The sequence below is a fragment of the Falco biarmicus genome, unplaced genomic scaffold (genome assembly GCF_023638135.1).
Source record: "Falco biarmicus isolate bFalBia1 unplaced genomic scaffold, bFalBia1.pri scaffold_30, whole genome shotgun sequence".
NCBI lineage: Eukaryota > Metazoa > Chordata > Aves > Falconiformes > Falconidae > Falco > Falco biarmicus.
Genome location: NW_026611861.1, coordinates 1,292,498 through 1,314,756, shown reverse-complemented (window position 1 = coordinate 1,314,756; position 22,259 = coordinate 1,292,498). Strand labels below are relative to the sequence as shown.

General features: G+C 44.3%; 1 protein-coding gene across 1 annotated transcript; it reads right to left on the bottom strand.

Moving 5' to 3' along the window:
* Positions 1-2,134: 2,134 nt before the first annotated feature.
* Positions 2,135-21,794, bottom strand: LOC130143480 (heat shock factor protein 5-like). Its single transcript, XM_056326164.1, has 5 exons — positions 21,581-21,794; positions 18,169-18,325; positions 12,692-13,210; positions 7,829-7,988; positions 2,135-3,576 (listed from the first exon to the last, which is right to left on the bottom strand). Exons 2-5 carry the CDS (start codon positions 18,181-18,183, stop codon positions 3,509-3,511), a joined length of 762 nt encoding a protein of 253 aa, XP_056182139.1. The 5' UTR covers positions 18,184-18,325; positions 21,581-21,794; the 3' UTR covers positions 2,135-3,508.
* Positions 21,795-22,259: the final 465 nt, after the last annotated feature.

Below are 22,259 nucleotides of genomic sequence, written 5' to 3'. Positions count from 1 at the left end.
AAGCAAGGAACAACGTTAGAGTAGCACAAAGACACGGCTCTGCCCTCGGCTGGGGAGGCACACTGGGACAGCCTCCAGCGCCAGACCATTTTTAGCAAAAGCAATCACAAATACAGTTAACTTCTTAGCTGACTTGTCTACAAAGAGGGAAAGGCTCCATACGATAAGCAGCACCCATTATTACTCTGCTGCAGAATTTAGTTCTTCCAGAAGTAATACACTCTGTTTTGCCAGCATCTAACAGCAAACCATGTAACACGAAGATGCAGAGTTAAGGTACCTGTAAATGCACTGGTTTTGTTTCCCGGCTTTTGTGCTTCCCAGGGCTGTCCTTTGTTGTGCAGCTCTGATATTTTCCAGTTTTTTTATATTTGGATATAGTAATTGCTAACACAGAGTCTAAGGCTAGCAATCGTAACATCTATTTACAACACGCACACTGGCTGTGTGCACCTATTCCACCAGCCTCCCGTTTGCTTCAAACATGTCAGTCTCCCTGAGGACACGTTCAATGAGAACCCCCCCACCCTGCAAAGCCCTGCTTTACTTGCTGCCAAGCCTCCTGCATCCCCCTGGGCAGATTACTTTTGGAAGGCTGACCAGGGAATATTTACCAGCTATGGAATCAACAAAGTTCAGCCACATGCCAACATTTCATGCTGTTACCTAAACGGTGTCAGAACTCTCAGAACTCCATCAAAACAGAACTGGTTTGCACTTTGGTATTAAAAGTTATGTCCAGGCCTGAACACCTCGTTGAGAGCTGGGCCACACAGCAGGCTCCTCTGGGCAAAGATTTCTTTTCTAAGCAGCCATTACACAAGTACCAATCTGTGAAAAAAATCTGAAACTCAAAGAGAGAGAACCTTGATTTGACATAGTGCTCTTGCTGCATGTTCCGTAGAAGGGAGGTCACCCACATCTTTAGATCTAACGGAAAGTAGGAAAGAAGCACCAAGTGCAAGGTTCTGCATGTGGGCTGGGGCAACACCAAGCACAAGCACAGGCTGGGCAGAGAACGGACGGAGAGCAGCCCGGAGGAGAAGGACTGTGGGGTGTTGGTGGATGAGAAGCTCAACTTGGCCCAGCAACGTGTGCTTGCAGCCCGGGAAGCCCAGGGCCGGGGCAGGTGGAAACTGGGCTGTAAATCCTGGGCCAGAGTTATTTCCTGCAGCTTAAGAAAACTGCGTGGGTCTGGTGATGTCTGGTCGCTGTTTTTAAACCCACACCCCCCCCAGTCGGTATTTCTAATAACAAAGGGTCAAAAGCCAGCAGGCAGTCCCCGCGGCGCGCAGGCAGCAGGCAGGCAGGTGCGAGCAGAGCCCAGAGCCCCCAGCAGCATCAAGGGCAGCACCCGCCGCCGCAGGCAGCGCGGCCGAGCAGAGCGGAGTGTCCGCAGCAGCCGAGCCCCGCGCACCGCCCCCCCGCGGGGCGCCCCCCCCTCGCTGCCACGGCCGCAAACCCTCCGCAGCCGCACAGAAAGCGCGCACGGGCCGGCACGGTGCTGGGAGCTGCCGCCGCTGCCACGGCTCCCGAAGAGGGGCCAGGGGCCGGGGCGGCTCGTTGCCGTGCAGCCAGGCTCGCCCCTGCAGCCGCCCCGCAGGAACCGGGACATGGCGCAAAGGAAGAGCGGCCGCCGGCTTGGGAACTGCTCCGCCGGGCAGCGGCCGCTGGGTGATACACGTGTCAGCGAGAACCGCTGGAACAGGAAGCAGCTGTTTCTTCCAGCTGTGACACACTCACCCCTGGTCATCGAGAACACGGAGAGAACACCGATGCGACACCCGTTGCCGTGCCAAAGCTCCATTTCTTGCAACACCGCTACACGTCTGACAAGGGAAGCCAGCTGGCAGCTGCTGCGCATCTGTCACCGCCAGAAAGCACCCCCGCTTCCAAGGGGCGTCCACCAGCAGACGGAGATCTAGGAAGAAAAGGGAACGCTGAGTACACAGCAGGGCTCGGGTATGTTTCCCTCGGCAGCGTACAGAGCAACCGCATTTCTGTCGGGCACTACAAAAGACGCTTCCAACGGCAGACTAGAACCTGATCACCTGAGGCCGACCCTGCCTGGGCAGGGGTACAACAGGGCACACACGGGAAACCACATCCCACCCTGCTCCCGGTAACAAGACTATCGGTAAAAACACCTTTATTACAGAAGGTGCTACTTATTTAAAATACCTTATTACAAAACATCTTATTACAAAAGTTATTTTTAAAAAAGTAGTATCTTGTTACAAACCACCTTATTACAGAAGTTACTACTGGTTAAGAAAGATCTTATTACAGAAGCTGTAAGGAAAGGTTTCGCCTCAGTTCATCTTACTGCCCGGTGCTCCCTTAGCACATCCCGGCCACAGCTGGGAGCTACACAAGCCGAGGCGGTCCTGACAGCTTCTCTGCTCCCTTCTCGTGCGTTTTGCTCAGGGCTGGCTCGTATGAACACGCATGAAGCCATTACATGGATGGTTTAGGTGCTCTTCCACATGGATCTCCTGAACACCACAAGTAGAGGATGTGCCCCCTTTATCCTTCAAACAGTATTTTAACATGAACACAAATGTATAGCTATTAAAAACTTAAGATCTGCTATCAACGTAAGTACAATCTTCCTCTAAAAATTTAAAAAATATTTTCAAGACATAATTAGAACAGAGTACTAGAATAATAAATAACTTATCATTACAGATACCATTAGCATCAAAAGGAAATTATTAAACCAGAAGAATTCCCCAGGAACGTAAAAGATCAGCAGCTGTGACATACATACACTTGCTGGTGGAACAGAGAGCTGGTTCAGGAAGGAAGAAGGTTTCCTGGTTAATCACTTAGAAAATTAGCTCATCTTTCCTTTAGCTGCTCTCCTGAAATCTCAGACCCATTCAGACCCAGAATCTTGCGACTTTCCAATGCTTTTGTTTCATACACGATCCCCAGTAAAGGGCCACGGTACGACTGCAAGCAAAGGCAGCGAGAGCACCAACCACCACCTATGCCGAGCATACTGTAGCTCCCAACAACGTTAAATAGATAAATAAATAAGTGAAACAGATTCCTAACAGAGCACTAAAACCCATTTGCTTCCCAGTAAGGATGTCTCAAGAAAGTGTTTAAGGGTTCCTGTAAAGTTCAGACTTTCCAAATCTAAAGAATACAAACAGCTAAGGAATTACTTCATATTAATTACTCTGACCACTCGGTGCTTTATAACTTGACAGGTAGAAAATGTAATGAAAGAGGCCTACTAAACAACACCCTACCAAGTTAAAAAGAAAGCACAAAATAAGAGTGGTGTGGGGCTGGTTTTGTTGTTGGTTTTTTGTTGTTTTGTTTTGGGCTTTTGTGTGTGTGGTCTTTGGTGTTTTGTTGGAGGTTTTTTGGTTTGGTTTTTTTTTTTTTAAACACAGCTGAAATGATCCAAAGTGGCTGTTGTGGGCAAAGCTCCACTGCTGCTGGAGTCTGACAGGGGAATCCAGCTGGCAGCTGCTGCACATTCGTCACCCACTTCTCACTCTCTTATTTCGTCCTCCAGAAAGCACCCCCGCTTCCGAGGTACATCCACCGGTAGACGGAGATCTAGGAAGAAAAGGGAACACTGAGTACGTATCAGTGCTTGGATATGTTTCCCTTGGCAGCATACAGAGCAATTGCATTTCTATCAGGTACTATAAAATATGCTTTCAATGTCAGATCACCTGAGGCCTACTGTTTAAAGAAACAGGAATTCTTCCAATTTTTCAAAAATTTAAATATAAAAACCCAAAGCAGATTATAAGAAAAGTGCTCCCATTCCTCAGTGCGTATTATTTAGAAATGCCTTTGCCACCATGGATACCAAAAGCCAAACATTAATTACTATAAGCCCCTGGCAGTATCTACAGAAAGGCCTGACCTGCCTGTGCCATATCCCTTTGTTTACCCAGAAAAGGCACAATTGCCTCGAAGCACACCACAGCCAGCGCCTGGATCCCAGAAAAAACTCGTGGCGTCACAGAGAGGACAGACAAGAGGCTCCTTTTTTGACAGTTACCTCGATCCACAGCAAAACAGAGATACTTCCCACGTATGGCCAGATCTTGCAGGTCAAGAAAGCGAACAAGTACCCTGATAAAGTCACAACAGCGCTACCACTGCAAACATCACCCACAAGAAATGTAACCTCTAAACAAACACATTCACATCTTCCAGCCTCTGTTCGTTCTCTGTACTACAAAGTTCCTGCCCAATAGGCACCACTTTTGCACTTTCTGACACCTGCCTCCTGCCAAAGCAGACTCCGTTGGGAACACATCTTGAAAACGCATAGGGATGGAGAAATGAGGGGGCTTGTAACAATGCACCTCTAAATTATGGCAAGTTAAGACACAGGGTATGACACCCACTCATCCCAAAGAGCAGACTGCCAGGACAGGCAATTTGAAATGCCTTCAATGAATATATAATGACGTCAAGGTAATGGCAACTGAGCTGGAGCAAGCAGCTGCCGCTCGGACTCCCGAGAGCAGCTTCGCTTTGGGCTTCACACAGATGTTCAAGAGCTCAGGGCCAGGCCTGTCCCCACATTAACTTTTAACACCTTTGTAGGAAGAGATCTCACTGTGACCGGATAGGAAAACTAAATGAACATTAACAATATTTTTGGCTGGAAGGTGCAGGAAAACAGTTCAAGGGAACAGACGACAGCATGGGAGACCTTGCCTGAATGAAGATTTGCCCTTAGCAATTGCACCTAGAAATCTATTTACCTTGGAGGGAATGAGAGAGAACACACAGTGACACAACTGCAGCGGCATGGGAGTGGGTGGTAAATGTCTAGGGCACCTTGCAGCATAAAAAAGAAAAAAAGTCAGAGACAGTCTTCAGATTTTGCAGGACTAGACGGCTCACAGAAAATATATGGTCAGCCATCGAGAAATAAAGTTTTTTTGCTTAATGTCTCAGCATCAGCTTAAATGCTTCAATCCAGAAGTAACAAATTCCCCCTGCTCCATTCTGAGATGCCTATTTCCAGAAAGACGGGCTGCAAACAAAAATTCCTCCCATCAGAATCTGGTCCTTCTCCCGTGCTCTTTTAGAAGAGGAAGCACAAGCCACAGATATTAGGTCCAGTACAGCTGTGCTCACTAGCTGAGTGTGCCTGTGGAGCACAATGCAGAGGAGATGGGGAAGGAGACTCAAAGTATTTACAGAGTTCCTCTCAATCCTTTGTGAAGTCCAAAAGTTGCAAGTGTGTATGCTGCCAACAAAAGCGGACAGATTTATTTCAAAACTCCCATTTTAACAGACAAGCTCAGCTAGAAAGTAGTGGGAAAAGCAGATGCATCATCAGCACCTTCAAATCTATGTCCTAAGAGCGAGCTTGGGGCTGAAAAAAAGCAGTCCCTGAAAGGTGAACTATTTATTCCTTGCACCTCCGTGTGATAAACACAGCAGGAGCTAGAGCACCATACCCATCGCCTCTCAAGAAAAAGAGTGGGAAGGGAACAGATGACACAGCCCGTAATCACTTGCAATGATGTATCTTAGCGCCGAGTTAAGTTCTGCACCCTTTGTAGCAGACTCTGGCTCCCGGGAGGACTCAGAAGTAGTTGAAGAGGAGGGTTCTTCACCCGCTGCGTAGTTAATCTGCATTAATGACATTAACTTACAAAAACCACAGTGGGTGCTAAATGTTTGCACAGCTTCAAAAAGGGACTCTAAAAATCAACTGAAGGTTACTGAGGCCTTTTCTGCTTAATGGTACAGAAATGCCGAAGACACTGTTGGAGACAGGACAATGAACTAGAGACACCTTTCATCTAGATTCTGCTGGGCAGAATGTTCTTAAAACTGGTAAACTAGAATTTAGCTGAGAAGGCTGGTTAAATACATTGGTTTTCCATTTGAAGGAAGCAGATAACCCATCTCAGTGATTTATGGTGCTGCAGAGATGGGCTGGCAGCTATGGAGGGAAACCCTGGGGACGGTGTTTTAGGGAAAGGACGCTCATCTTTTCTTGCTACAGAACAGCTGTGAAATGCAAAGAAGTCCAGTCCAGCTCTTTGGAGGGAAGCAATGCCTTCTCCACAAAGGTAGGTTTGATTCTTGGTGCATTTTTACAGATTAACACCTCGGGTTGGGCTCAGAGCTGCTCCCAGTCACTGAAATGTACCACATTATATTGGCTCTCGCTGTGTGGTATCTAGAACTTGGTGTCACCGCGTAACAAAGAAAAGTGATGTTAAAGAAAAGTGACATTAACATAGAAAAAAACAGCCTACTGAAATAGATGGAAGAAGAGCCTTTTTCACAGCAGGGTGCATGTATCAAAGTGCAGGCTCAGAAAACTTGCAAAGGAGTGCCCAAAGGAAAACAGGAAAACAGAGAGGACTCCATCACACTCAGAGGGCAAGTTGCCAAGAAACACCTGGAAATCATCGTGATGCATTTTAGCACAGAGAGATTAAGAAAGAAGTTGTTTCCAAAGTCTCACAGAGGACAGGAGGTGCTGACAGACGAAGGTGTAGTCAGAGCAGCAGAAGTCAGCTCGCACTTGAGCCTGCCTGCTTCAGGCTTACAGCTGACATGCAGCCGACAGGCTATGCCAGCTTGGAGGCTTCTATCACGCACCCAACTGACTTTGGGCTAGCTTGAGCCTGATCACGTTGGGCTCAGGTGTGCTGTCTATCTCTACCCTTAACACGCACACCAAGCCCCAAAGGTACAACAGTGGAGATGCAGGCCTGGATGACCGTCACATTTCCCAGAGAGCAGACTATGCCATTCGTTGCTAATTAGCGTTAGCATAACAGTGTTTCATCCCTGTGGAACAATCCCATGGGAATGCTTTCCAACATGTTCCTGTACATAACTTTACAACTGGCACGTTAAGCAAATGTTTTGCTTCAGATATGAAAGCTGAGAAGTTTGCTAGTTATCTGTGATACCAGGAAGTAATTGAACAAGAACTCCTGATTATGTGTTTTAAACAAAAGCTTGTCTTTTTTCAAGGTGGCATCCCACCTTTTTTTCTCAGCTTCCTGACAGAAAGACTCTATTCCTTACTTAAATGTTTCAAACTGATGGGCATTATGAGCTGAACTATTAACTAGCATCATGATCTGGAATCTAGAAACCACCCTTTGAAGTGAGTAACAGCTCTTCAAACCCCACCATCGGCTCTTTGATGAACAGCTGTGAGGGAAACAGCTTCTTAGAGACTTGCAGGCTGAACCAAATTCCCCTCTAGAATGGATCCCAAGTACTTTTTGTGTCCTCTTATGTCTCTCTAATCTGTGGGCATTTCAGTTTTCCCTTCAGTTACTAGATTTGTGAAGTTTTTAGCCTCAGATACTCTGCGGCTAGTTTTTCTCATGTGCTTCAGGACACTACCAGACTGGTACAATGTGTTCAGTGATCTGAGACAAAGAGTTCAGACTTCTACACTAGCTTCATCAGTTTGGTGGGTTTTGCCCCTGGAACTTCCATAGTTACCTCATTACTCAGTGTTTCCTTCACAGCACTGTCGCCCTCCAGCTAACACGTCTATGGACTTAATCTCAATATTGTGACATCCAGGTTTCTGGCACAACTCCCAGAACTTCAAGTTTTATTTACTTACATAATTTATACCCTTGCCCACATCAGAGTAATTAGCATAAGTGTCTCTGTTGAAGTGTGTTGCTAAGTGCACTAAGAGGTTGTACAAGTTTAGTATTTTAACTGAAGGAACAATGAGGTACTCACACGGCAGACAACAAGTAAATTCTTCTACTCTCCCCCTTCTGTAATAGTTAGTTTCAGAGTAGCTGTCGCCGTAATCTCTGAGAAAACGTAGAATCTTTCTTACCGAGAGAGCTGCCTGTGTATGAACTGTGTCTTTTCTGGGAGAAAGATTTTACAGATGAATCTGTCTGTTCTACAGATTCGTTCACAGGCTCAGCTCCTGAAGTGAATTGTCTCTCTTCTGTCTCCGCTGTCCTGGATTCACTTTTAACACTAGTATTCTCCTTAAAAAAACACAACACAACACCAAAAGAAATAAAACCAAAGATCACTCAATGTTATCTTATAATAAAACTAATATAAAACCAATAAAACAAAAGCTATTCTTCTCCACTCCAAAAGGGCACCTAACAGGTGGTGAACACTGCCTAGACAGTTGACATAGTGTTTTTAACTCAGAATTAAGGTTGCTAAATTGAAACAACCTCTTACAAAACATCATATTAAGCAAAATATGAGATCAGAAAACTAGAATACACAAAGTTAGGGTACATGTCCCCACAGTCTGAACTTTTCCCTCAGTTATTAAACTAGCTAGAAGAAATAAGCTAGAAGAAATACAGGTGCACTCATTCTTACCAGCACGTGTAATAATAACGACAGATCTAGCTCAAACAACTTGGCAGAGCTGTGTGATGCAGAACCACACGTGAACCACACATTTCTGGTTGGGAATCTCACCCCACCCCACCCAGTCGTTAAGACATTAAGTTATAACGTGTTGCTTGCTTTTTAGAGCCCTCTGCTGCTGCTCTACATGTATTTTGCAGGCAACCATTTGGCAAACTGGTACATTTCCATGATCATGTGGCAAAAACCTGTAGCTTAAAAAAAAAAAAAAAAAAAAAAAAGGCCCGAACAACCAAGTTCTGTTTCTATTTCACTGAGGCAGTACAGGCCCAAAGTTAAGCACCTGGAATCTACCTTTAGACAGAAAAAATTTCACAGTATCACCTGTTCTAGAATAGTCATCTCTTCTGCAAATATCTTATCCATCAATAACCTAAAGATAAATGACTGCTCAGAGCCTGCAATGTTTCCTTCTATTAAGGGGAAAAAAGGCTTTTGAAAACCATTATGTGTGAGTTTACAGAAGACAAGAGGTCACACTTGGTAATAAGACAGTCTTTCCAAAAATCACGCTCACCACCTTGAGTCTGTCATTACTCAATGTTGAGTATATAACAGGCTATGTGTATACGTATCAATAGAAACACACATACATTGCTTGACAAAGTTGTATAATAACATCCAAAAAGGCCTGTGCAAATACAGTAATGGAGTACTCCAGGGAGAACTAGTTCCCTCCCACACACCTCCTGCACTTGCTGGATACCCATTTGACTCGGTTTTTCCTCTTTGAAATGTGCTGTCTGGATGTATTGCTTTAGTACTGTTAACAAGGCCACGTGAAAAACACGTGGCTAGCAGTGCCTTTTGTCTGATGTCTGAACCACAACTCCTTCCCAGGCACAAAAACAAAGAAGGCAGGCAGGCTGTAGGTCACTACCTTCACCAGCTAGAATCCAAGTCTCACGAGTGATGATGACATCTCTATTCCTGGTGACATTTCCATAATAACAAGTTCTAGAAAAATCAGTGAGCAGCCTTCATCAAGTAGTGAGAGAAGGGAAGATTTCTCAGGTAAGCATTCTAAACCGGATATTCCACCGGACAACTGCTCTAGAAACAATTCTGCAAACTTCATTATTTAAAAAGAAGAGACTAATGAAGAGCAATACCAGGCAGGGGATGTAGAAACCAAATTGCAGTGTTTGATAAAGAAAAAACAAATAACATGCATATTGGGATCACCATTATTAAGAAACTGTTACTAGCCTACGTGGTGAAAGAAGTCTAGACACTCTAACTAGCAGTTCTGCAAAGGACCGCAAAGGTGCTGCAGTGCCCAGTCAGGCTAACGACACCTTGGGCTACACCGGGACGAGCGTGGCCAGCAAACTGAGGAAATTTCATTCCCCCTCACTGGTGAACCTGTACTTCCAATGCTGTGTCCAATTTTAACCCTTACAGCTGCGTGTGTGGAAACTGAAGAGCAGTCATACTGCACAGCACCCCTTTCAGATTTCTTTTTATCACTGTGTTTATAGAATCTTACACACCAACTCTTCAGTAATCTAATGTAATAGGTAATAATACCATTTTCAGCCTAACAGCATCAGCCTAGCCCACACAAGTCTGGTTCCCAAGCTATCCCTTTTTTTTATTGTTTGGTCTTTTAAGCGAACATGTTTCTGACCACGGATTCACCGCACCTGTGGACAGACCCTCCACTCAGGTCTGATACTTCTGCAGCTTCAGAGTCCGAAACATTGTTTGGCAGAGAATCAAGCAAAGCTACCAAAGCTGACAGACGTGAAAGTTTTGCCTTTTCACTTCAGTTACTGAAAAATGCCAAAACTGCTGCATCTCACTACTTACACGACTTACGAGACACTGACTGGACTATGCCCATACCCAGCTGGAACCATGATGGGAAGCTGAGGTACTAAAATTAGCAACTCGCATGAACGGGGTTTGCTGGATTAACCTTCCCCAAAGAAAGCAAGCGTTTCAGCCTTCACAGAGGTATGCGGCCAAGGAGACTGAACGAAATCAGAGGCAAATTCCTCTTGATCAAGCATTACAGAAATGTTCTATTTCCACTTTAAGAAGAAAATAAAACATTTCTTAGGAGTAGGAGTGGAATAAGAGATGCCCATTGAAGGCCAAAGCCTCTAAAAGTCTAGGACAGAAATTCACTGAGGCTGAGAGGACAACGCTGGATCTGAACTGTTGAATGTACTAACTCTTTTCATGTAAAGAGCTGCTCTTTAATTTGCTGTCTTTTAGGAAATCGGGAAAGCAGAATAAAGCAGGTTTCTACTAAGCTGTTACTTCTATGAGGAAGACAGTTCAAGGCTCAGTGCTGGTCACAAGAGTAATTAAATGCTGGGAAATACTGTGAATGAAACAGAAAACAAAACAGTACCAGCTTGGTCAAAAGGTCCCGTATGCTAAAACCGACGGTTTCAAGGGCTGACTTCAGTCCACAGAGCAGAAACCCAAGATGAAGTACACAGTATCATCGCAAGTCCTCGGGCTGAAAGTAGCTGGAATGTGTAAGCAGGAATGCCCTGCTCTGTTTGCGCTCCTTGTTCTTGCTCTTCCCTACACGTCAGGTTACAGCGGTTGTTTTGAGACTTGACGCTGGGCAAGACAAACCTTTGATCTGACCCAGCAGAGCTGTTCTGATGCTCTTGTACGAACACTGGAGGAATTTGCTCCCCCTCTGCTCCTATAGAGAGGAACAGAGCGGTCTCTGCGCACGCCCACTATTCTGTCACAAGCTTGCTCTAAAACACATGGTACCAACAGCCACTGAAAGCCTGAGTGCTTCCAGATTCAGGGATGAGGAAGAAAACTGTGCTGGAGCCTGATGTGAGGAGTACAGGCACAGAAGCCTCCTCTGGAGAGTTCTGCACCTGCCATGACCCCAGGCTCTGGACAAGCAGGGTGTTAAGTTAACCTTCCCTCTCCCGAGTTTGGGAGGAGGAGACTAGTTGAAGAGTAGTTCTAACAGAAAGAGGGAATCTGTCAAACAAAACGCTGAACAGTCCCTGAATTGCTTTTTAATTGCTCAAAAAACGAGGCCAGTTATTTAACCAGTTACAGTCCAGGACCAACATCAGGATTCTCACAAATATACAAAACCTCCCTCCCAAACAACTACGTGGTTCATGCGCTTAATTCCCCCAGTTCTTGACAAGGAGGTTCGGGTCACGGACTCCAAAGGCCTTCAACAAGGGACAACCTATCATTCAAAAAATGCAGTTCCAAAATTCTCAAAACTGACAACATTTAAAGTGCGGTCAACACTTAATATATTGAGTGGGCACCAATTAAGGAGTGCTGCCAACTCTATGCACTAGCACAGGGATGTGCTCTTCCCTACACAGTACGGAGCAGAACAGTCTAGTCTAGGCTTGAGCTATGCAGAGGCTTGATCAGAATACACATCCCTTTCTAGAAAGATACCCAAGAGGAAGATGACTAATCTTTATAACGCTGGCTGAAAGCAACAATGGGAGGTTTGCACCAGCTGATGATTTCCGATCTAGAAACTTCAGTGAAGGCGTCAAGCTACCGACAGAACAATAAAACAGTAGCCTCAATGCACACACAAAAATGAGATTGAGTGCCTACATGCAAGGTAGGTCTCACGCAGCAGAAACAGATGCAGTCAATCTCCTGAGCTTACCTTGTTTTCAAAACAAAACACACAAAAAAAGCAGAGCATGCATTTGCTGCCTTAACAGAGTAACATCTAGAATGCCCCTCACCCCTCATGAGACTTACAATTTTACATACCGGGAAGACCAGGTACAGGCAGACTGCAGTACAATTACAACTTGTTGTACACCACAAAGTATAAACCATGAAGATGCTTTATACCAGTCAAATGTCAATAAACTATACTTTCCACAGAAAACAGAACTTACAACTATTTATCAGAAACAATCTAACCGTTTATCTAAATTTAAGCAAAAATCTGCCTCCAGTGGCAATTCTCAAAATACTCTTCTTTGTTGGAGATTAAAGATGGTATGTTACAACCTAAAAAAGCATCCACTTCATCACCACGAATACACCTGCACTACGTATGTTTCCCATGCAAATGAACACCCTAACTTGGCCAACAGGCTGACACATGTCATGCTCATTAACATGGGAAACATGGGATACTTTTTCATTCCGTCTTCTTTTTTATATCTTGCTTTACCAAGCAAACCCTTCACTGTCCATTAAAAGCCTCCAGTTCTTAAGCAGGCAAGAATATTGAAAAGCTACCGGTCCAGACCCTAGCATTACTATCAAATATAGTTAGCTCAAGAAAGATGTTGGTTTACCTCCCTTTACCCCTTACCTGCTCTGGACTGAACAATTCTTCCTGAAAAATCATGAGGGAGAACTCAGCTGGGCGGTGATGTGGTTCTTTGCTCCGTTCTTCATCTGCTTCCTGTGTGGTCAGAAGTTCTTGTAGTATTTTAGCAGCAGCAGCAGTTTCTATAGACAGAGTGGTATCGGCAGCACAAAGAATGTCAGAAGGCTGTAACGGAGACAAATCCAGTGCTCCATCTGCTGCCACCAGAAATGACGTGTCTGAAGTTACAGGAGTGAGACATTCCAGCTGGCTTTCCTCAGTTGAAGAAGGTGTGTAACTATTAACAGGCAGTGCCTGATTTCCATTAAGCTCCAGGATTGAATTCTGGCTCTCTACAGGTGCCACTCCCACCTTTTCAGCTTTGCATGATGAATGCACCTCAGCGGCAACCTGAAACATGGCTTCAAGACTGACTTCTGCCTTCTTGTTTTCTTCAGATGTATTACATAGCCAGTCAGACGGCATCAGTTCAGCTTCATAAGATGACTGCATTGGAGGATTCTGGAAAAAACAAAATACAGTGAACTTTTGTATAAAAAATTACCATGACAGGATGTGTATTGATTCTGTTTATCCATTTATCCAAAAGCTTGAAAGATTGTCTGTTATTCTCAGTTAAAATAGCAAGTTTAACCAGAAGAAAAAAAAAACAACTGCTACTTTGTCTTGGTTTTCATTAACCACCTCACTCTTGGCACGCTTCCTTTCTTCTATTCATGGTCTATCCTGGAGAGAAGGTTACTTACCAGGAGCTGGTGTATGCCTGCAGATGCATTGTCTGCACACCCTTTGCACCGCAGGTGTTAAATATACCCAAGCATTCAAATCAGAGACTTCTGGTCTTAGTAGGACCTGTGGGGGTACATTAGAACCACCCTCTTCACGTGCCACATACGTAATAGAAAATGAGAGAGAAAATCCACCTGCCTTCAGTTCCTTCTGAAACTCAAGCATTCCTGTTGTTGTAGTATAAAAAAATCAGTATAAACCACAACATTTTTAAGCAAAAGAAAAAGGTCCACGTGCTGTAAATGTGCATATGGACAACACAACTTGAGGAACTCACCGCTTCTTAACCAATAATACCATTTTCCTCCTCAAGTGATTGTCCATAGGCACATCTACACAAGGGGTGCCCCCCAGGAACGCCCCAGTCCCAGGATGAGTGGGAGTTCAAATACCGGTGACAGCAAATACTGTAAAACTGCCCTGCCTGTCACAGCCTCACATCTGGACTCTCCTGTCATGACAGGGTCCCACAAAGGCACAACTCAAAGTCTGCATCAATCTGCATAAAAACCCGACAGAATTTCAGGTCAGAAACCCTTCTTGTAGAACCTACAGAGACTGCCTTTGCCATCACAGATCAGGTCTGAACACTACTACAATTTTTCACTGTAATGACATCACAGGACGACAGGACACAATCAGCAATCCAGTGATGATTTTTTTAGTAGCATTCCTATATATCGAATAACCTTTAAAACAGAATGAAGACAATGAAAGAGTTTTTCCAAAGCAGCAAGTCCTGCCCAAGTGAAATGATAGATGGCATTTTAACAGCCAGTGTCTGTACTGCTACTTCTTCCGGAGGTGACTCTGTCAAAGGACACTAGAAGGGTCATTTCTTCTGACAAATACAAGTCATACAATGATGTTGAACAGAAACTCAGGTCTATTTAAAATACAGCCTTCTTTTGGAAGAGATCCAGTGTGAAGGATTAGTCCTTAGTGCCTGACTATCCTTAGACCTTCTAGCTGAGGTCATGGTTAATGAAAAGCTACTTCCAGAGACGAGTAAATTAGAGAACAGGAAGCTACAGGATCACCTCCTAGGAAAGCTGTATCAGACCAAATGCCAGTGAAGGACTTGGCCTCTCCCTGATGGAGATACCACAAAGAGATGAGATTCCGTCTCCTGGGTGTGTGAAGGCAAGTCCTAGTGTGGATTCGTGTAGATGTGCCAGTTTGCAGATAGCCACAAACTGTGGAGGGTGGGGGGAAACGGAGGGGAAAACAAAACCTGGAATTTGAGAAATTTAGGTTAAGTTAAGCAAAATCTTTTCATTAAAGGCTAAGCCACCTTTATGTTTTTATGAGATAGGTTCAAACATTATTCCTCTCATTTGATTTTTTTTTCAGTTCTATTTTTTTAAAATGTTAACAAGGTGTTTCATTTCTGTTGCATTGCTTGTTTAGTGTCATAAGTAGTCAGGATTCTAAGTAAGATCTGGGTTACCAAACCGTCCAGGAATAAGATCATCCCTGCCAAAAACCGACCAACCAACCCACCCATACTGAAGCTTTTTCTGCCTCTTCTTAGGGGACCTCAGCTTGAAGCTGTTACAGCACATATTGTCCTCTTGGATGCACTACAGGATCTCGTGTGTATTTCCAACAGGAGAAAGGGGCCACGCAAAGGTACAATTTAAATCCTTTTAGTTCACCTGGAGAAGGATGGGGGGGAGGCAGCAACGAAACAAGGAAAACTGATAAAAGATTGAGAAGTCAGGGCCTGAAAGACTAATAGCTTGCTGGTCATGCAAGCTCAAGAGGAAAAATGGTCTGACTTAGCAGAAGTGGTGAAAGAGAAGATGGGCATTTCACTTATAAGATTAGTGTAGCGTGTGCAGGAATTAAAGCACAACCACACCTTTTCAGGGACCGCTAGGACTACACAAATCTGGCTTGAGTGCTTGGGCAATCGGAATTAGTTCAGACTTGATTTCTTTTTGAAATAACATGGCTGATTATCATTCCTTATTACAAATAAAAGCAAACTACTTAGGACTGCTTTTAAGGTCAGAAAGTTGTTCTTCTTTTTTCTTGCACGTCTATTTCTTCCATTTCCCGTTACCTCTTGCTTCAGTTCCACAAGGAAATACCGACAGCTTAATAACCACGGTAATAGCAATAATCAAACGGCAGGGCTGCTATTAAAAAAAAACAAAACGAGGTGGGGGCAGGAAAAAAAAATTTTTAAAAATCGCTGAAATCCAGTATGTAGCCTCAGTTCACATCTATGATAAAGCAGCGGGGAAGTATTGAGCTAATGGTTGTGAGCTGCCAGCACTGCTGTTGCAGAAGATAGCAGGAGGTCTCTCAAAAGACTCGTTCCTACCCAAGGATACTGATTCATCACACTAATCCAAACCCCACTTAAGAGAACCCAAATGAAAAATGGGTAAGAAGTTGTACCTGAGCTCCCTGTTTTGTAACCAACCGTGATGAGAGTGTAATACAAACCTCTGAAACCCCGATTTCAGAAACCTGGTGAGATACACCATCATCAGCCACCATGTCTGGGTATAACCACCTCTGCCCCCTTGCCATTCCACGCAGTAATTCTCTGTAGCTTTTCCTGGAGAGCAAACTGCAGCCAACCAACCAGTTAGTTACCAGCCTGGTCTGCCCGTGTTCCAGGCAGGGTCACCTAACACTTTCAGCAGCTCAGGTGCGTACTGTACAAGCCCAGCAGCTGGCCTCCAAGACCCAGAAACTCCGCCTGTCTTAATCTCTCCTCAACTTAAAAGTGATGCTCTCTGCAAGACCCAGTAAGGAACAGCACAAGGTTTAGGCTTCCTTGTCCGAGAGTGCCAGCTTTTCCTTCTGAGACCACAAAGCACCGTCTGGATCCAACAGAAACGGGGCTGGTAACCAGCTTGCTGACTGCTAGTGCGCCGATACAGTTCGCTGTCTTCGGGACTGGTCCAGCAGTTTCGTATAGGCTCTGCCACTCCTATCTAGCAGCACACAGCGGGACCAAACAGCCTAAAACGCCCCGCAAACCACGCTTCAACAGCATCGCACTGAATTCCTGCAACTGGTGGAAGGTATTGAGTGGAACGATAGGAAATACACCATGCAATAGTTCTATTTTTTGTGAGGAACAACAAAAATGCTTAGTCAGCCAGGGCTGATGAATTTTACCGCTTTTGAGGATTTGTGCAAGTGGTTACTGATGGATGATCAATACACCAGCCGGGCAGGATGCTCAATACTGCAGCTTGCCACATCCCCCAGCAGACGTTTGGGGAAGTATATGCCCCAGAACACACAAAAGGCAAACTGATTATTCCCCACAGCTCAGCAAGAACCGCAGGCAAACTGCTGTCTTCTGTACCACCTGCACAGCCTGTCACCACGTTCCAGGAGAAATGACCTATGCTATGCTAAGACTCAGAAATCTCTAGAAGTCCCGTTGATCCACGCGGTACGATAGCTGTGTTACCCTGCTCAGAGACAGCCGGTTACTGACCTGGTGGAACTGATACAGGGCACTGCTCGCCTTTGGCCTTCTCACGCAGAGGATCGCCTTCCCGCAGTCTGCCCAGATGCTCGGCAGCTTTTTGCTGGGGGTTTCCAGGAAACAAAGCAACCACTAGCAAGTGGCCTAAAGCTCTTCTGACTCCACACACTGCCCACGGACTCGCTTCTCCAAACAACTGATTTTTACTAGACCCTTTGGACACTGTATATTATCCTTCAATCTAGCCACAACACCACCTTTGACAACTCCTTTGGAATGATTTACTATCCCATGGATCTCGGCCTTCCAAGATAAGCTATTTAATTGTGACTGCCCATCGCTCAGATGGATCCTCATGTCCTGGATGAAAAAAGCAGCTCACAATGAAAGTGAGAGGACAAAGATGCACTGTGCGAAAAATAAATACTACAATATCGACAGCATGACTGGCTGTTGGCTATTTATAGCCTTACACTAACGTGTTATCCTGGCCATAACCTGCCCATCTTGGATAAGCTTATTTTTTAAAAGAAGTCATGAATAAAAGAGAAAGGTTGATATTTGCAAGACAGGAAACTGGATGATCAAGCTTGGGTAGGTCAACCCTTTTTCAACATGCATAAGCATAACTTGCTTCGCTTGTCCTCTGTGAGGGGGAAAAAAGTATATGCGTTATGCTGTAATAAAAAAGGAAGCTCTTGCATTTTTACTTCAGATCTTCTGATATCTGATAAGCCAGGCCCTCCAAATAAGGCGCAGTTTCCACTAAAATTACATAAAGCATTTACAGGAAGTACTGGAGTTATCTTTAATAAGAGATCTCCGAGGTGGGGCCCATTCCACAAAGTCACCTTAGTTTTTCTCGTTCATCAAATGAAACTCAGGACTGCAGGAATCTGAGACAAAGAAGTGGAGCTGCTTCTCAGTATTTTCATAATATTAAAGAATCTCTTTTTGTCCAGGCAAGAACATTCTTCCAATACAAATGCAGGCTCATTAACTAAAAGTGATTCTGGTGAAGTCAAGCAAAACCACTCCACTGATGAGGACACCCATTATGCTGCTACCCTGAAACCTAACCTGAATTACAAAACTACCCGTTTAACATTCAGTGGTTCTTTGAAATAGGTATTTGTAAACCACATCACTTTCACTTTATCAAGCGGATCAATTTTCAAATTTATATCCTTAATTTCACAAGCGTACAAACCTGCAGTTCATTCATACAGTCTCCTTCGCTTTCACCTCCTTTCAGTAGGCTACGCTCACCTGGAGAAAGCTGTCGTGGGTGCACGCTGAAGCAGCAGGACCAGCACAGCCAGCCAGAGGATCTGTGTGGGCTGCTGCTGAACAGCTCTGTGGTGTGGCTGCAAGAATTCAAACACAGCTATCAGACTGCCGGAACCTGTGTCTGCTGTGCAGAGTTCTATTGCTTACTTCGATTAAACATTTCAATAATCACACAGTAAACAACATTCCAGAAATTTATTGTTACCTCCCAAGTCATTTTAAGACCAATTTCTTAACCTTAAAAATATTTAAGATATGTATAGATATATTAAAAATATATATTGTAAAACTGGTAACACACACACATACATGCAGAAACTTCATAATCAGAGTCTTTTGTGTCTTAGTATCACCTCTCTGATTTGGCTGCTTGAGTTTCTTGTCACAATACACCACAGAAAGCGTATTCACATAGCTGAGCCTAGGTGCTCATACACACTTGTGACCACGTGAATTTTAAGACTTACAAAGAAAATGAATTCTCTTAACCAAGAGTGTATCATTCCGAAGAATATAATGACTACTCCTAAACTACCACTCACCAGAAAGGTCTTCATAGGTAAATGAACCCTACAGGCACAGATGCATTCAAAAGGCGCGACTGGACTTGCACTGTCAGGTGGCACCAATAACTAATATTTCTCACATGGTCTCCACGACTGATTTTTCATTATTAGACACTCTCAGATAATAAAGCTTCAACGCATTTCTTTGACGCGATTCTACTACTGTCAAAGGTTTTGCAGACAGTTGAAAGTAAACAGAACTAAATCCTTAAACTAATTATGGTCTAAGGCTAGTGGGGAAAAACTTAGATGAGCATATTTTATTTTACTGACTTTTCAATAAGAATCATAATGAAAAACCAGGAAAATCTTTTTGTCATGGAAGTTAACAAACAAGTTTGAATACACACAAAAAGAAATCTTTTGACAAAGTTCTACTTTGATTTTATTTAATGGGACTTCAAAAGTGAAATGAAAAGAGTCAAGAATAAGATTGAACATACATTCTTCAGTTCTCTCACTTATTAAATACGTATCTTAAAATTAACTATCACTTTCCAAACAAACTAATCTTACTGCTGTGCTCTCATGATGAAGGAAACCAGACTTTTTCATGTGGACATCTGAAGAAACACGCTTTCAGCATGCTGTATGTTATAATAGACAGAATTCTGTATGTTATAATATACAGAAGAAAGGATAGCGGAGAGATTAAGAGATACACAGGCACAGAAGTAAAACCACTGAGACAGTCCTAGAGTGACAGTGAAAATTAAAAGATTCATCATACTCCAGTGAAATGTCACTTACGCTCTCAGAAACGCTGATTAATTCACTGGAGTTTTCGAACGCCTCAGATTCCCTAAGTTTCTGCATTTTAGTTTTGATTACACCTTGCAAGATTTTGGTATGTTTTCACCGCGTTCTCACACCCACCTCCCACCCCAGAAGATTCTACCTGAGCAACATAGCCAAGTTATCCTTTAAACTTAAAGCAACGAGCGTCATCCAGTGAGAGAGATCTCCATATTCATGTCTAAATCTACGCTGGTCTCCCTCAGCTCCCCTACAGGCAGTACTTCAAAACAGGCACTTCCAGGACACCAGTAATCTCACCCCAAGACAAACTCTAAACCGAGCAACGTGAATCGCGCCCAAGACGCCCCTTTTCTTCCCTTGACTACGGGAGAGGGCTGGGGCCTTAGCTGAGATAGAGACAACTACAATTCATCATGATGAGTTTCAGCCTATGCTCTGTAACCAATAGAAACGCAAAGCAGGGACCACCTCCCACCTCCCACCCTAATGAAGCAAGTATTCTGGATGAGGCTTGGAGCAACCTGGACTAATAGAAGGTGTCCCTGCCCACGGCAGGGGGGGGGGAACTTGCTGATCTTTAAGGTCCCTTCCAACCCAAACCATTCTATGACTCTCAGGACACCTGCTCCTGGGAGAAGACTTGATAGTTAGCAGCTGGTGAGGCAGGCTCCACACTCTGGCCACCACAGTAATCTTTGCATAAGGAGCACGTGGCAGAAGTTGCCTGTCTCTTAAACATTTAAGTGTGTCTACAAGAAACGCGCAGCTCCTCAGAACCCTTCCTTGACAAAAATGACGTTATGGAAACTGTTGATTATTGTCTGAAATGTTCTCAGCAGAGGTCTCAGAAGAGATGCACAAAAGATGTAATGATTTCACTGTGTAGGATTTCTAAACAGGGATAGCTAGCTGTCTCTGTGAAGGTGCGGCTGCCAAAGGAGGAGCAGGCAGAAGGAAAGAATGATAACTGAGCTTTAGTTTGTTCAAGGAAAGAGTCACTGTTCTGAATTTCAGAAGTTTTAGGGAAATTGAACAAAAAACACCACAAAACAACAACAAACAGACCACCACTCCCCAGAAAATAACCCATCATGTGATTTTTCCAATTCAAGGTAAGGGCAAGGAAAAGAACAGTAATTTGCTTCAACTCCTCTTCTGAGGAATAAAAACACTGAAGTGAGACTGATTTATTTTGTAATCAAGTGATTAAGTGAGACTGACAATTGTGGCAGAAATAATTTCGAAAAAAGAAAGGAGCCAAGACTTTTTGTACTTTCTAGTCTTCAGTGCATAAAAAAATACAACATAAAGAAGCTAAGCAAGAAAAAAAATTTAGATACAAAAATAGTACGAGCAGAATGAAATATTCTACACCAGGAGTCCTCAAACTACGACCCGTGGACTGGATATGGCCCCCCAGGGTCCTCAATCCGCCCCCCCTGTATTTACAGAAGCCCCACACCACCACCACCCCGCCGGGGGTTGGGGGGGGAAACCAAGCAGCCGCAGATGACTTCCGGCCACCTAATCCGCGCACCGGCCCCCTGTTTAGAAAGTCTGAGGACCCCTGTTCTACGCAATACGTTTGACTGATCTTTAAGGTTTAAAACCTTAACCTGGAAAAACATGAGACCAAGGCCTAGGATACTACTTCTTAACAAGGTCTCAGCGCTTTAATATCATTGTCCAAGTTTTGCTTAATTGAAAAAACAAAAATGAAAGTTAGCCTCACACCGACTAGTTTTGGACAAATGTTTTTCTCCTCGCCCTTTCACCTCAACAGAAAGGCTATCCAGAAAATCACCAGGGGACACGCAAAATCTGGAGGAAGGACACGAATAGCAAACAGAAACTCCTTTTGCTTTAAAGGTCCATCTTCCTTTTAGACTGGACACTTTCTAATTCTCACTTGAGATATGCACATGGCAGAGTACTGTAGAAAAATATTTGAAAGTCTCACTTTAAAATCTATTTTTGAAAAGCAAATGCAGAACTTTTTTTTCATACCTGTTGGATAGCAGGCTTGTGAGTACGGCACTGAAGATGCAGAGTACTACAATTTGCAATGGATGCGGCAACGCTTTGAGTCCCTTGCTGAAGTGGCGGAAGAGAAGCCACAGGCTGGAGTGTGTACGTGGCTCCCGTTGGAAGCGTCTGGAGTACCGGAAAGGCAGCCCCTTTATCTGGAAAAGCTGGGGAAGCCCCTTGCCCTGGCAGCAACCCAAGTGGCCCCTGCTGGATCCAAGTGGAAGGGACTGGAGTCGGATCTAATCTTTGTGCCGGTGAAGTGCTGGGGGCTCGGCACGAGGTTGCCGTGTAGGAGTAAGGAGGGAAAACACCTTGACCGTAAAGTCGATGAAACTGTCCTCCAGTCAGCAGTCCTGCAGTGGGTACAAAATAAAGCGAAACAAGTGTTAAGGAAAGGAGTTTTCACAGGCAAAGAAAGGCAATATGAGGAGCCAAGGCTCTACAACATGATTTGGGAAGACTGCCTTTGCTCCAGCATACTTAACCCAGAAAGGAGACTGTACTCTTAGACCCGAGCATGCAGGAACTGCTGTGTGGCACACGAGTGAAGTGCCAACACAGAGGTGTCTGCGTAGCATTCAATCTCCTTCAACTGGCAGTAACGAGTTACCCATATTTAGAAATGTGCCATACATCGGAAAGTGTAGTAACTTACTAA

Coding starts and splice junctions, on each gene's coding strand:
- LOC130143480 (XM_056326164.1), bottom strand. Junction 7,989..12,691: donor AATTGTTCAGTCCAGAGCAG/GTAAGGGGTAAA, acceptor TGTTTTTTTAAG/GAGAATACTAGTGTTAAAAG. Junction 3,577..7,828: donor ATACACAGGCAGCTCTCTCG/GTAAGAAAGATT, acceptor TTTTCTTCCTAG/ATCTCCGTCTACCGGTGGAT.